At 44.3% G+C, this 14,064-nt stretch overlaps 1 protein-coding gene across 1 annotated transcript; it reads right to left on the bottom strand.

The window, feature by feature from the left end:
* Window positions 1–6,445: 6,445 nt before the first annotated feature.
* LOC149331146 (uncharacterized) lies at window positions 6,446–7,789 on the bottom strand. Its single transcript, XM_089555883.1, has one exon. It carries the CDS (start codon window positions 7,787–7,789, stop codon window positions 6,452–6,454), a length of 1,338 nt encoding a protein of 445 aa, XP_089412009.1. The 3' UTR covers window positions 6,446–6,451.
* Window positions 7,790–14,064: the final 6,275 nt, after the last annotated feature.

Below are 14,064 nucleotides of genomic sequence, written 5' to 3'. Positions count from 1 at the left end.
AAGTTATTCGGATAAGTCAAATTGTGTTTTGCGAGAAACGAACATACCTCTTTCCTTTATTCTCTGCTCTTCATTTTTTTGTAGCCTCTGTACAGGTGCAAAGGGGCCTTAACCATTTCAGATTTTCGTCCGGACTTCCTGACGGTCACATCCCACTTCTGCAAGTGAGTTTGATACACTGACAGAAAAAGATCTAAAGTTTCTTCCTGTAAAGTTTTTGCCAAACTTTGTGCTTGCTCATATGACAAGCTTTGTTGTCTTTTATAACAATCACCGTCTTATGAATCCAGAATAAAGAAACTAATCAGCAAAAAACACACTGCGGTCTTCCGTCTATTCTACGGCAGCAGTAAGCAATGCTACCTTTTTTTCTACTTTTTCATCGTCTCTGGCGAGGGTGGCAGTTTGGCCTCAGTTGGCCCAAGCAGCTATACACTATACCCTATATCTCTCAGGCAACCTATGCTCGACTGGAAGTCGGAGTTCTCTGAACTCTCACGATAAAACACTTTTAGAGGACACTAAGCAAAAACGAACTTGCAAACTTATCTAATATGAAGTCTTTTTATAGCGTTTCGTGGAAAAAAGTATTGTTTCCCTCAAGCAATATAGACTTCAGCACATTTGTCTAGAGCGCCGAAAAGGTGCTGTGCAGAAAGGAGGAAGCGAAACTTTTATTCTGCCGTTAAACTGCGCAAAAAAAGAAAATGATTACGCACATTGAGGTAGCTTCTGTGCTCATGGTATCACGCTGTTCGTTTTGGTGTTGTTTTTGGCATCGTTGTAGAACGGATTAACGGGGTGAGGGAGAGGGAATTTCCCTTTGTGTGGTTTACATTGATTGCAGTCGTTTACTTTCTGATCATTGAATTAGTTATTTTCTTGCATTAATAGCAACCAGTTTGGAACGTTGTATTATAGATTTTTTTCATGTTTGAATTTTCACTGACGAAAGTTCAAAAGCCATATCGCGCACAAAGCTCATCTTTGGTCATGCAGTCGCCTAACTAAATTAAATATATATTAAAGGCTTTTTCCGCAAGTTGCCTCTCACAAAGAATCCAATTAAAATCACAAAGCTTCTTATATTCCTTGTGGCGTCCAAACTCTAATTGCATATTTGGACTCTACATAAAGAAACACACTTACAAAGTGATTATAGTAAATATCCTACCATAAATGAAAAATAATTTAAGTACCCGCAGCCACACTTAAGGAGCTCGTCGGATCGCCATGTGATCGTACGCCATAATGCTTGATGCGACAACGCCTACACCTGCGCGAGAGTCCAGCTGCCAAATTTAGCGGGTTCTGTGGCGCCCTAGGAGGCCTCAAGGCGGCTCTGCGGAATAGGAGCGCAACCAAATATTAAAATTACGAGGCATTGAAAATCATGACTAATCAATTTCAGTTCACATGTGGAGCGCGTGATCTGGCTAGGTTTGGGCTTGGCGAGCCCAGCGAAATCTTCATGCAATACCCAAACCAAGCTGGATATTCTCTAGACGTCCGCAAACTCTTGATTGCGTCTGAAAACTCCACAAAACATTACGATTAGTCAAACAGTCAAGTCCAGTTAGCTCCAATACATGCGTTTAGGTACTGACATCATTTGCCCACACAAAGCCTGATTATATTTGGAACTTTTTCTGAGTTGCTGCAGCATTCAGATAATGTCTGCATTCATATTCCAGGAAGGTTCATCACTCTTGATAATATGAAAGACCTTAATGGATGTTGGAATTATACTCACTTACAAAGAGTCACTACTTGAATTGGTAAGTGGACATTTATGCAACTTGAGTTGTCGCGATTTCTAACTACGAACAAAGAATGATGATAACTGCGTAATCAACGACATATTTTTTTTGTGAGAGAAATCATCCTCGGGGTGCTCTACACTTGCCTATCAAAATCCTCATGAGCCCAGTAGGGCATATTGTAAGTGGTGAAGCGGCGCGAATTTAGTAATATGCTATCTACTGATAAACTTGTCATACACCTTTCGCACTAGTTAATAGGCTGCAAATAACAATGTTAAGCATAAATCTCATTTACAACAGAAATAGTTCTTGTGGAGACAGCCCATCTGTTTAAGCACAATATGCGTAATTGCCTTTAGTGCGCTATCTTTATTTATGAATACCATAAATATCATTTTATTATTTAGGTGACGGCTCAGCCAACTTGCAAGCTGGGGTATAGGGACCCTGTATATCCTTCAGCAATGCTTACACTGAAGAGTGAACACAGTAATCGCGTTTTTGGGGCTTTTGTTCAGGCCTCCGACTTTATGACAGTTCAGAGTCAAGACAGGCATCGGCCGGCTCAGGAGATTCGTGAGACGGGGAAGATCAAGATATGGGAGTGGATTCTTGTGGCTTGCTGCCATTGCATTGCCGCTTTTTACGGTTTGATCTCAGTGGAACAAAATTTGACAGGTTCTTCATATACGTCGCGTTTTATCAAGGCGCCTTAAAGAGGCGAAGTTGGGGTTCAGTTACTTCACACGGTGATAATTATTTTTGCTTCTGTTATTAAAGGGATACTGAGGCGGTTTTCGAATCAGCTAACCTTCTAGGGTTTTGAAGTAGTGTCATTGCTGATCACGTCTGTGAAATTATTTTTTCGATTTTGGCTAAAACAGTGGCGCAATCACCAGTTAAAAACGCGATGTTTAAATTTCCCGCGCCCCGCGCGAGCGCAGGAGAGGGGAACAGCGGAGAGGGAAACCTCGTCCATGTCGGCCAGCGTGACGTCATGTTGAGGAACCGGGGATGCTTCGGCGCACCCGAGCGCGCTTTCAGCGTGCGTTGTTTCTCGTGCTGCATGCGTTGTTCCTCGTACTGCGTGCGTTGTGACGTACAAAGCGTGTCAGCCGACCTTGAGAATCAGATTCAACAGGTACTACTCTTCTGCGTTCGTGTCCACGAACAACTACGGCCGCGACTGTGTCGTCTTCCACTGTTTTCCGCATGATCACAAGCTCGCAGCGCAACCGCTCGCTGCTGTGACGAAGAATTGATGCCGACTAAAGCAAGCTTACTCTGCTCGAAACACTTTCGTAAGAGCGGCTACAGGCAGAGCTTGTCCTAGTGTGATCTCTGGAGATTTCTGCCGAAAAGGCGCGGCTGAACCATGACACAGTTCCATCGATTTCCTCGCGCATGAGAGGCGTGTCACCATTCCGAAGAAGCGCCTCTTTTAAAAATAGAAACATGCTCACTTAGCCCCTGAAGAATCCTTATAGAGGCTTAAGCATGTGTCGCTCTCCTCAGCTTAGGTGCGGCCAGACCACCTGAGACGTGCTCAGCAAGGCTCGGTTAGTGATTTTATACTCGTTTTTTTTTTATTATTTGAAAATACTGTTGGCCGTGAGGCCGTTACAGTGGTGGGGCGTGACACTTGGAAAGCAAAAAGGTTTCGACGATTATACAAAAATACAAAGTGAATCTTCATCTATACAATCATTTTTTACCGCGTAATGTTTCACTTTTTATACAGAAGCAGTGTTAATAAATATTAACTTCAAAAACAGTTATTTCACACAGCAAAAGGAAAAAAATAACAACAAAAATTTCTACATTCCCGGCCTTCACCTTAGGTGAGTTGATTAGGCGTATGACACACACACAAAAAAAAGAAGAAAAAAACGTTTTAGTGCGAAGTTGAGATAGCTTTTTCGAAAGTTGTTAATGTACTGGACTGTAAGAGAGATGCTGGTAAATTATTCCATTCTGCTATCGTCTTCGGAAAATAAGAATTAGCATACACATTAATGCGTGGGTTCGGGGTTTGGTAACAGTATTCATTGCTTGCTCTGAGATGTGTAAGTTGTTTTGGGACCAAGTAATGGGAACTATTGATATTGAAGGAATTTCTTGAGAGCTGAAATAAAAATTTTAGTCTGGTTACTCGGCGACGTTCGGCTAGAGGTGGTAAATTGAGAACACACAACATCTCTGTTACAGAATCAGTACGTGCATATCTGGACAGTATGAATCGAGCTGCTCTTCTTTGCACACTTTCAAGTTTTTTTTATCAAGCCACTTTCTACAGGATCCCATATAATGCAGGCATATTCTAATGTTGGTCGTACATAAGTTAAATAGGCAGCTAGCTTGGCAGACTGTGAGGCCAGTTTCAATCTTCGGCGCAAAAACCAGAGTTTCTTTTCAGCGGCTGAACAGATTTTTAGTACATGATTTTTCCAGCTTAGATCTCTAGAAATGAGGACTCCCAGGTATTTAAGTGTTTCCACTGTGGTAAGTGCGGTAGATCCTAGCGTATAACAGTACTCATGGACATGTTTGGTCCTGTTCGTGACACGTAAAACTACTGTTTTCTCTTCGTTGATTTTCATTTTCCAGCATTGGCACCATCTTTCGACAGCTACGAGAGCATCATTAAGCGCTTTTTGATTATCTGTATTATTTATACAACAGTAGAGCAGGCAGTCGTCAGCGAAAAGTCTCACTGTTACATCTTTATCAATATGGGAAGCAATGTCGTTAATATAGATTAAAAATAAAACGGGACCCAAGACGGACCCCTGAGGTACACCGGAGGTTACGTTTAATAATTCTGATTTACTACCATTGATTTCGACAAATTGAGTTCTTCCGCTTAGATAAGCTGATATCCAGTGCACGTTTTTGTGATTAATACCCATTAATAGTAATTTGTTAATTAAATCACTATGTTGGACCCTGTCAAAAGCCTTCGAAAGGTCAAGGCATATTGCATCGATTTGTTGCTTGTCGTTCAGAGCCTTCGCGAAGTCATTAACGGTCTCTACTAGTTGTGTTACAGTAGACAACTGTTGCCGAAAACCATGCTGATTTGAAAAAAAAGCTTTTGTTGATTCAAGATGTGTATAGATTGCCTTTGATATTATGTGCTCTAGAAGTTTGCAACAAACGCAAGTTAAAGAGATTGGCCTGTAATTTTCAACTGTCTGCCGGTTCCCAGTTTTGTGTACTGGGATCACTTTAGCGGTAAGCCAGTCATTTGGGATCTGTTTCTGTTCGAGTGAGGTTTTGAATATAATAATCAGATAATGGGTTACCCATTCCGCATACCTGCGTAAAAAGGTGTTTGGTATGCTGTCCGGTCCAACAGACTTTTTTACGTTTATATTTAGTACAAGAGATAACACGCCTTCATAAGTGAGCTCAATATCGGGCATTGTTGATTCTTGTATTTGTGACGACAAATTCGATGACCCAGTGTTTGTTGCTGGGGTGGTAAACACAGACTGAAAAAACTTATTATGAGCGGTCACAATCACAGAAGAATCGGTAATCACCTGATCGCCGATAACAATGCTATATGAGTTGTTATCCCGCTGGGATAAGTGACGCCAAAATCGATGGGGAGAAGATTTCATGTAATTAGTTAATGTCACATCATAATACTTTGTTTTGGCTTCTCTCAGCATTTTTCGTAAAAGGCTTGATAAGTGAGAGATTAAGCTATAATTTTTTGACACTTTCTTTCTTTGTCGATTAATTCTTCGTTTTAAATGGATGATATCACGCGAAATCCACGGATTATGTTTGTTTCTTTTCTTTCGTTTTGTTGGAATGTATGAGCTAACACAGTGGAAAACTATGTCCTTGAATCTTAACCACATGGTATTGACGTCACCTTCTTCTTTAAAACTGTCCAAGGAAAAAGCTAGGTGGTCGATAATACTGGTATCATCCGCTTTATCAAAATCAGGTACATGAACGACTCTCTCTTTTAGCCTTTCAAATCCAGGCTGCGCATTTATCTGTATCAAAACAAGTTTGTGATCGGACACACCTTCATCGACATTTACTTCATAGTTGTCGATCCGCCCGTCTAGGAACACCAAGTCCAACGTTGATTTAACAGTGCCTGCTACACGTGTATTCTCAGTCACCACCTGTGTTAAGTCGTTGTTAAAGGCAATATCCAGGAGCAAGTCACTGCTTTCGGTTTCTCTTGAGTTATTTGTCAAAGTATTCCAGGCAATGCCTGCTAGATTAAAATCTCCGGAAAGGATCAGCTTATGCTTTCTCGGCTTCACGTGTTCTAGGTAACACTGCAATTTTTCTATGTACGAAACTGGTGCATTTGGAGGCCTATAGACCGCTGCTACAAGATAAGAAGTTTTATCTAAATTTATCTGGCACCAAACACTTTCGTGATCTGGGATACCGTGGACGGGTGTGAATTGAATGCCTTCTTTTATGATTATTGCGACGCCCCCGCCTCGAGTTTCCCGGTCGTTACGAACTATGCTGTAGCCTGGAGGTACCAGCTCGCTATCTGCTATTTCCGGGCGTAACCAGGTTTCACTGACGGTAACTACGTGTGGATCATAATTAACTAATAAGTACTCTAAATCACCAGTTTTATTGACCACGCTCCTAGCGTTCAGATTTATTAGTCGAAAGGACGTTAATTGCTGGTTTGCCTGAATTCATTCCTGTTCCCGCACAGGTGGACGTTTTCTGGTACCACGAATTTTAACTCGGCACTCATTGCACTCATCCCAGAAGAAAACCTCGCCGTTTATAACCAGTTTATCATATTCAAGTCGCACTTTTTGTCCTTCGTCTCGATCTTTCTTGGCAGAATCCCAGAGCTGTTTGCGTTTATGTTGTGTTTCTTTGCAAAAGTTGTCGCCAATGGAAATACCAGTTCCTTTTAGTTTCTTACAGTTCCTGTAGAGCTCTTGCTTTTCCCGATAGTCGTACAGCTTTAGAATAACCGGTCGGGGCTTCTTCGTTTGTTCCCCTCCGATTCTGTGGATTCTTTCCACAGTTTCCACTGTGACGCCTAATTTATCTAAAAAGACATCTGCAATAACTTTGGTTTTAAGCTCCTCAATAGTTTTTTCATCGCTTTCTTCAATTCCAAACACCATTAGATTATTTCTTCTGCGTCTATCTTCTAAAGCAATTATTTTTGCATTTTGTTTCTGGACGGTGTCATCAAGGTAATTCACTGTCTTTGTCAGCTGTTCAATACAACGAGCTTGGTCTTTGACAGCCTTTAAGCTGTTTTCAACCTCTAGAAGTCGTTTGCCCAAATCGACTAGTTCGGCCTGAATTGCCTTTTGGCCATCACATAACTCTTTCAAAATTGCCTTGGTATCAGGGCCAGGATTCAGCTCCACATCTCCAGACAACAAGAGACACATTGATGCAAAAGCAGCAAAAATCACTTTGGGGCACGGCAGAACTACTACAAAACGATTGTCATTCTTGTAGCCATAACAATAATAGCAGTAATAACCAACCTGCTCGAGAAGCAACAGTCGTAGGTTTATACGCATTGCCTCTGCCGTGCCGCCGCGCCCACTGAAGCTGGCTGCCGGTGGGTCGATGTTTATAAGCCTAGCCGAGGTTTCGCTTGATCCCACGTGGTGGCCATGTGCGATAGTGTCGATGATCCGTGATGATGCGTTGATTGCGTTTGAAGCCGGGTCAACGAGGCACTTGTTCCATGTTTCTTGGCTCCGGACACATACCAGCAGCACCTGCTCGAGAAGCAACAGTCGTAGGTTTATACGCATTGCCTCTGCCGTGCCGCCGCGCCCACTGAAGCTGGCTGCCGGTGGGTCGATGTTTATAAGCCCAGCCGAGGTTTCGCTTGATCCCACGTGGTGGCCATGTGCGATAGTGTCGATGATCCGTGATGATGCGTTGATTGCGTTTGAAGCCGGGTCAACGAGGCACTTGTTCCATGTTTCTTGGCTCCGGACACATACCAGCAGCACCTGCTCGAGAAGCAACAGTCGTAGGTTTATACGCATTGCCTCTGCCGTGCCGCCGCGCCAAGCAAACACCAAGACGTGTCCAAGCAAGCAAGACGTGTCCAAGCAAGACGTGTCCAAGCAAGCAAGCAAGCAGAGCAAAGCACAATTAAGCAAAGCAAGCAAGCATCGAAGCTCTTCATATGCGGCATCTCGTTTAATCCTAGCTAAGCAATTAAAATGAAAGCGTTCCACGTTGATTTGGGATGCAAATTTATGAGAGAAATGAATGCCAACCGAGTTTTTGCAAAAAAAAAAAAACACCGCAGCCTTACTCGGTTTCTTCATCAAGTTGTGGCAGCGGGCGAGTTGGAGCTAGCTTGGCTTTTAAACACACATATAGTTAGCAACTACTTCACTGAACCTAAACTGCAAATCTAGGAAGGGCGAACGTTTCCGAGGCAGCGATTAATATTTTCTGGCATCTGCTGAACGCGCCAGGAGTGAAGCAGCAGCCTTGTGCGCGTATTTGGCTTGGTTTCCAGCGCACCATGATTGCGTCGCTAATTTTGACACCAACTTTTTATTTTTATTTATTTATTCATACTGTCAGCTGCTGCCAAGACAGGAGTTGAGATCCTTGAAATAAACAAGAACTAGATGCAGTACATCAGCATGTGCTCCTTCATCGTTTCCTTAAAATTCTTTCTTGCCCCAACCTGCAACGCCGGGTACTGAGAATAGGATTTCTTGTACACAGTGCTTTGGGCCTTTTCTTTAGGATGACGCTCTTCCGGGCGAGCCAGGAGGCGTCCGGTGGTGGTAATTGACTTGAGTATTGTTCGCACCCCTTCCTTTCCGAGAATACGAGCCGAGGTTGTGCTGGCACCTTTTACGCATGGTCTGCATCGCGTCTTTGACGCTGGCGTATGCTTGTGCTAGGCATAGAATTTTTTGCTTGTGTCTTTTTTGGTTTCAGACGATACGTGGAATGAGAAAACTGTAGTATCCTTTTCTTCGGTGGTCAGTGAAAAAAAACAGTCGCCGTATTCGCTTTTACAACGACACGGAAAGCTGCGATCTGCACTCAACGCAGCGCCGGATCCGCGTCGGCAGCTTCTCCAGTCCTCAAAGTGACGTCACGATCTCTCTTGACCAATGACGGGCGGCGGCGCGCCGCGCGGTGTGCCCCGCGGCACAGGCCGCATATTTCGGCTAAAAAAGGCAATTCGCGCTTGTTTTTGCCGTATTTGGATGCGATATTCCAGTATACAGCATGAAAAACTATAGCACGCCGCTGCCAGCCCGATTTTCAGAAAAAGTGCTTCAGTCTCCCTTTAAGTAAGGGTTGTTTGGTTACGCTACCTCGCTTTAATTGCCACGATCTGCTGGAACAAAACGGCAAATGGGTGAGGGATACAAGTGGCGGCGGTTAGATGGATTCTGTTAAGCAGATTAACACCATTTCACGAGGGCCTTCTAGGTGCCTACGCAGGTCCAAGATGTAGCCCTTCAATGCAACAACGGCCCTTAAACGGAGGCCTAAAATCTGGAGACACACGAAACCGTTAAACATTTGAGCCCGAAATTTATAGCGTTGTTAGCCACATACAAGCTCAGCCCAAGAACACCTATCGTAAAATTGAATCACACAAACTACCTATACCTGCCGTTATTGAACTGCGTTGTGCAAAGTCCTGCCAAAACATCGCTTCTCAACGTATTCTGCTCTCTACTGACTCCCCGGTGTCCCATTCGCCGCCATCCCACCGTTCCTACAGTCGCTGGCTGCCGTCGTCGGAACCGGAAGGCCAGGTCACATTAGTCAGCCGAGCCCAGGATATACAGGGCGGTTTTACTTTCCTCGTAAATGAAATTAATATGTCTTCCATGCCATTTCAGTGCTTGCCTCTACTTGAAACACTAGAAAGAACCTAGCTCTATGTTCTACTCTATTTCTTGGCATTGCACATGAAATTCGACGCACGGAACGAGGGATGTCATCGCGGCCGGCTCCATTTCGAACTATCTAAGTAGCAGAGCTGTATGGCTTTATGGATTGCGATTGGCAAAGTAATGCAGTTTGTGGGCGTTGAAAAATTTCGTAAGCGATTTTTTTGCCTGACTTCGATGACTATTTCTTTTGAGCATATGGCTGAGCAAGCGCGATGTCTACGTACAATCTCGTGCAATGTCTCCAATGATTCATATCTGCCGAGCTCTGGTGGTTCTGTATGGGCAAAAAACTAAAAAAAAGCGCCTGTTCGCTGCGGATGGCTGGCTAAAGTCAATGTTTTGGGTGCATTGTCGTCAACGTAACCTTCGTCTTCTTTATTTCTTTGAAAGAACATATCGGTCTAGTCGGACGCTCGGTAACGTACTTTTCATGCAGGCGACGTCTCCTCTCGCAGCGGGCATCAGTTAACAAGACTGCCGCACCATGAAGCCAGACAAGCCTTCAGCTCACATTTTTGATTCTGAAAACCTGCACAGAATGCAGCGAACGTTCTGCTTAACTCGCTTTAATTGCCAGTAAACACGTTTACGATGGTGCCATTTTGTTTCAACTTGATTCATGTCTTTTTACTCACAATTCTCTGCAATGCCCACTAGTCTTTGTCAGAAAATAAAGGGACAAGATATCCGTTCCGATGTGATTGCAAAATCAATCGTATGGTTTTACTATATGAAGAAATCGGTGCTTACAAAGCGCTCTCTTTGAAGCTGTAATAAAGAAAACGACTTCTTGTCTTACTGCACCTTATCACTGTTATTCTGGAGAGCTTTTTAGAACAACACCCGAATTCCCTCTGTATTCCTTTCCAGCGTCTAAAACAGCTCTCTCTCAACAAATCACGTTTTCTGTTTACACAGAGCATTGCCCAATGATTGGGTAAGATCGTCCATTGCCGTCTCCTTCACGCTACCCGGTTGAAGTACCACTGGTTTGGACATCAGAAAGGATAGATGTGAAAGTGCCTCTTGCTAGTGGCGACCATTACAACACCCCCCCCCCCCCCCCCCGATTTTCCCTAGCAGGTATAAAATTAATGAAAGACAATCAGACGATTTGGAGAAAAATGTTCTGTCTTCTCTTAGACAGAACTTCTGACGAAAAAGACTTCAGTAGTTCTAAGCTTTGTTGCTAGCACATTCCTCAGTGGAGAGCTTTTAAACTGCCGTCGCGCCATCTTTTTCGCCCAAGAGGGTTGCCAAGGGTGGAGGCAAGGCCGTGGCGTCTTCCTCGTACTCCGCGCAGGGCTTGTTTGTGACAGAGTGGCCTTAATTGAATGCCGTTATGCAGTCCACAAAGAAGTTCTAAGAATCTGTTAGCTGAAGGCTCATGCTCTAATAAAGACAGTTTTTTTTTTTCAGTTCACCATTCAGATCCTTCAGAAATAAACAGAGAAATCGAGTGTGTAATCGAAGTTGGGCTTTCGGGCACGTAGAGAAGGTGGCTGTGGCGAGCGGAGTAGATTCCTCGCTATCTGATCAAGTGGGCAGGTCAGGGCTTGGAATATCTATCTTTGGTCTGCTGCACAGGGCAATGGGGGGGAATAATCAACTCGCGGTCACAGAAGCGTGCCCGTATATGGAGACTGCGAGTGGGGAATGCGAAATCATCAGGTTTGCAAGGGTATTACCAAAGCCTACGCAGTGCCCAATAAAATGTCTAAGTGTCCACGAAGTGTCTCTGAAGCGATCAGTTATATAAAGTGCAATGAGCCAGAGAAAGACAATTCGAGTAACTTTTGGCGCATGATTTTAAGGGCGGACACAGCTTTTAAGCTATTTTTCAATGTATGCATCAAAAGTAAACATGTTTTGAAAACAGGTTTAACTCTTGATGCAAACTTCCGATTTCCAGTTTATTTACCCTAGCTTGCGCTGTAGTTGAGTAACTACAACTGACAGCAGTGTAAATTGATCGACCCGGAGTTCAATATTTAAGACAGAAGTACACATGTTTTAATCTTCCAAAGTTCACAAAGTCATGTTGTGTCCAATAAAAGCTTTAGTTTTTAATATCCCCGGTAGTCATGTAAATAAAAGCTTACATCGCACTTCTCAGTGTCTTAGCAATCACACGCAACAAACAGAGCAGTTCTGCTGTCATTGGTTTCGAAGTGCCGAATTGTTTACAGAGAGATATCACAGAAGAAATTGCAACCCGTTTTTAGAGAAAGGCAGTGGAAGAGAGTTAGGCAGGCTCAGCGACGGCTATACCCAAAGGTCGAGTGATAGCTCTGGCATGTCTAGAAAGGCGGTCCCCACTCCTGTTGTCCCGTGGCTAATGGGGTGAACGCGGCTGCGTGGCCTTTTTATACGCACCATACGCTCGCGACACGTAACGTGACCTGACAGTAGCACCACCTCGACGAAACTCATTTAAGATGAAATGTCCAAAATCAAGGTGAAATGTCAAGGATCAAAGGGCAAGCCACCGGTGTAGACATGAGGCACCGTAGTGAGCTTTTGATAGACATGGTACACCATAGGGTTTTCTTTTGACTAAACCTATTATGGTGCGAAAGAATTCCCAAATCATCATCATGAGCAGCAGCAGCAGCCTGACTACGCCCACTGCAGGCCAAATGCCTCTCCCATGTCTCTCCAATTAACCCTGTCCTTCGCCAGTTCCGGCCACCGTATTCCCGCAAACTTCGTAATCTCATCCGCCCACTAACTTTCTGCCGCCCCCTGTTACGCTTGCCTTCTCTTGGAGTCCGCTCCGTTACCCTTAAGGACCAGCTGTTATCTCACCTTCGCATTACATGCCCTGCCCAAGCCCACTTCTTCATCTTCATTTCGACTGGGATGTCTTTAACTCGCATTCGTTCTCTCACCCACTCCGCCCGCTTCCGATCTCTTAACGTTACACGTATCATTTTTCTTTCCATAGCTCGCTGCGTTGTCTTTAACTTAAGTTGAAGCCTCTTTGGTAGACTCCACGTTTCTGCCCTACAGGTGAGTACCGGCAAAATAAAGCTGTTGTATACTTTTCTCTGAGGTGGCCCAGCCCAAATTTTGGAAAGACCTGGGATACATTTATAGGTCAGCATCGGGTCCGGCACGGTCAATTATGGTTGAACATCTGACAATTCACGTGATCCTGTTGCTAAGCGGCTTATCAAGGTAGGTCAAGGTTAGCTATCACACTGACAAAAAGATCGACAATGGATCTAGTACAGCTATCGCTCCAAATGACGCAGGAATATCGAGAAGAGGAACGCACGGAACGAAGACTGGACTATCCACTGTGCTTTATTGGAAGGACCGCCTTCTCAGCAAGACTAGCAGGAACGGGCAGCACAACCAGCGCCAAACGCCGGACACCGGACAGCTTATTAACGAATAACGCACTTGACACTGGACAGCTTTTTATCATGATGTTGGCTTAATGAGGCACCCTAATAAGACGGTAACACGCCGGAGAGCTTAATAAACAAAAAAACGTTCGAGTAGAAAAAAAACAATAAATATTCGAAACTGAAGCACAAGGGAGGAACATTGAGTTCCAAATGTAGTCGACTTCAGAAGCAAGATAACAGTGAAACAATATCTATCGTCCATATCCTCCGCAGGTTAGAAGAAAATGCTCTATTCATTCACTAACTTGCACGAAAACATTCCTATGGATGGATTTTGTCCAACTTCTCAGTTCCACCGGTATCCGAGCTTTTGTAAGCAGTTCGTCTGAAACTTAAGGGCTGTGGAAAAAAAAAAAGCTTTGCATTTATATGAAACCCGCATTATTTTGTAATTTCCCTTACCTCATCTCTAGCGTTCAAATATGCCTCGCGTAGTTGGTCCTTTCCTGAGTGGTAAATCTGCTGCGGTCTACAGTAACCTGAGAGGATAGCGGCATGATGGGAGAGGTCAAAACGCACCTTCCCTTTTGTTCAAGCGAGATGAATTCTTTGCATCAGGCTGCAGATTGGCTTGGCGAACTTATTATAGCTGAGGTCACTCTGAGAACACTGCCCAAGGTTGCATGAAAGTTGACATAACATACACTAGCGCTTAGGTAGATTTCTATATCCCCCCGCACATAGTTCTATCAACCAAACCCCAAGAGGTTGTGGGTTTCTAAGTGGACACAGGCCACCACCCACCGCGGGTTCGAGCTTCGCGCGAGCCAAGGGCTCCGATCAGCCGACACCACACACACACTGGGACACCGATGCAGTGCACTCAACCTCCGCTGGGAGGAGAGCGATTGGCCGCAAAGAAGCAGGCCTCCAAGTTCACCAAGGAGACGTTTATTCACGTCGTCCTTCAGCAGTACACACACTCAATCGTCACCCCGTCCCGGGGGCGCGCGAGGAGCAAGG

This window comes from Amblyomma mixtum, chromosome 8 (genome assembly GCF_055824585.1).
Source record: "Amblyomma mixtum isolate Tamu chromosome 8, ASM5582458v1, whole genome shotgun sequence".
In the NCBI taxonomy this organism is placed as follows: Eukaryota; Metazoa; Arthropoda; class Arachnida; order Ixodida; family Ixodidae; genus Amblyomma; species Amblyomma mixtum.
Note: the sequence above shows the minus strand (reverse complement) of the source record. Positions and strands in the feature narration are given on the sequence as shown.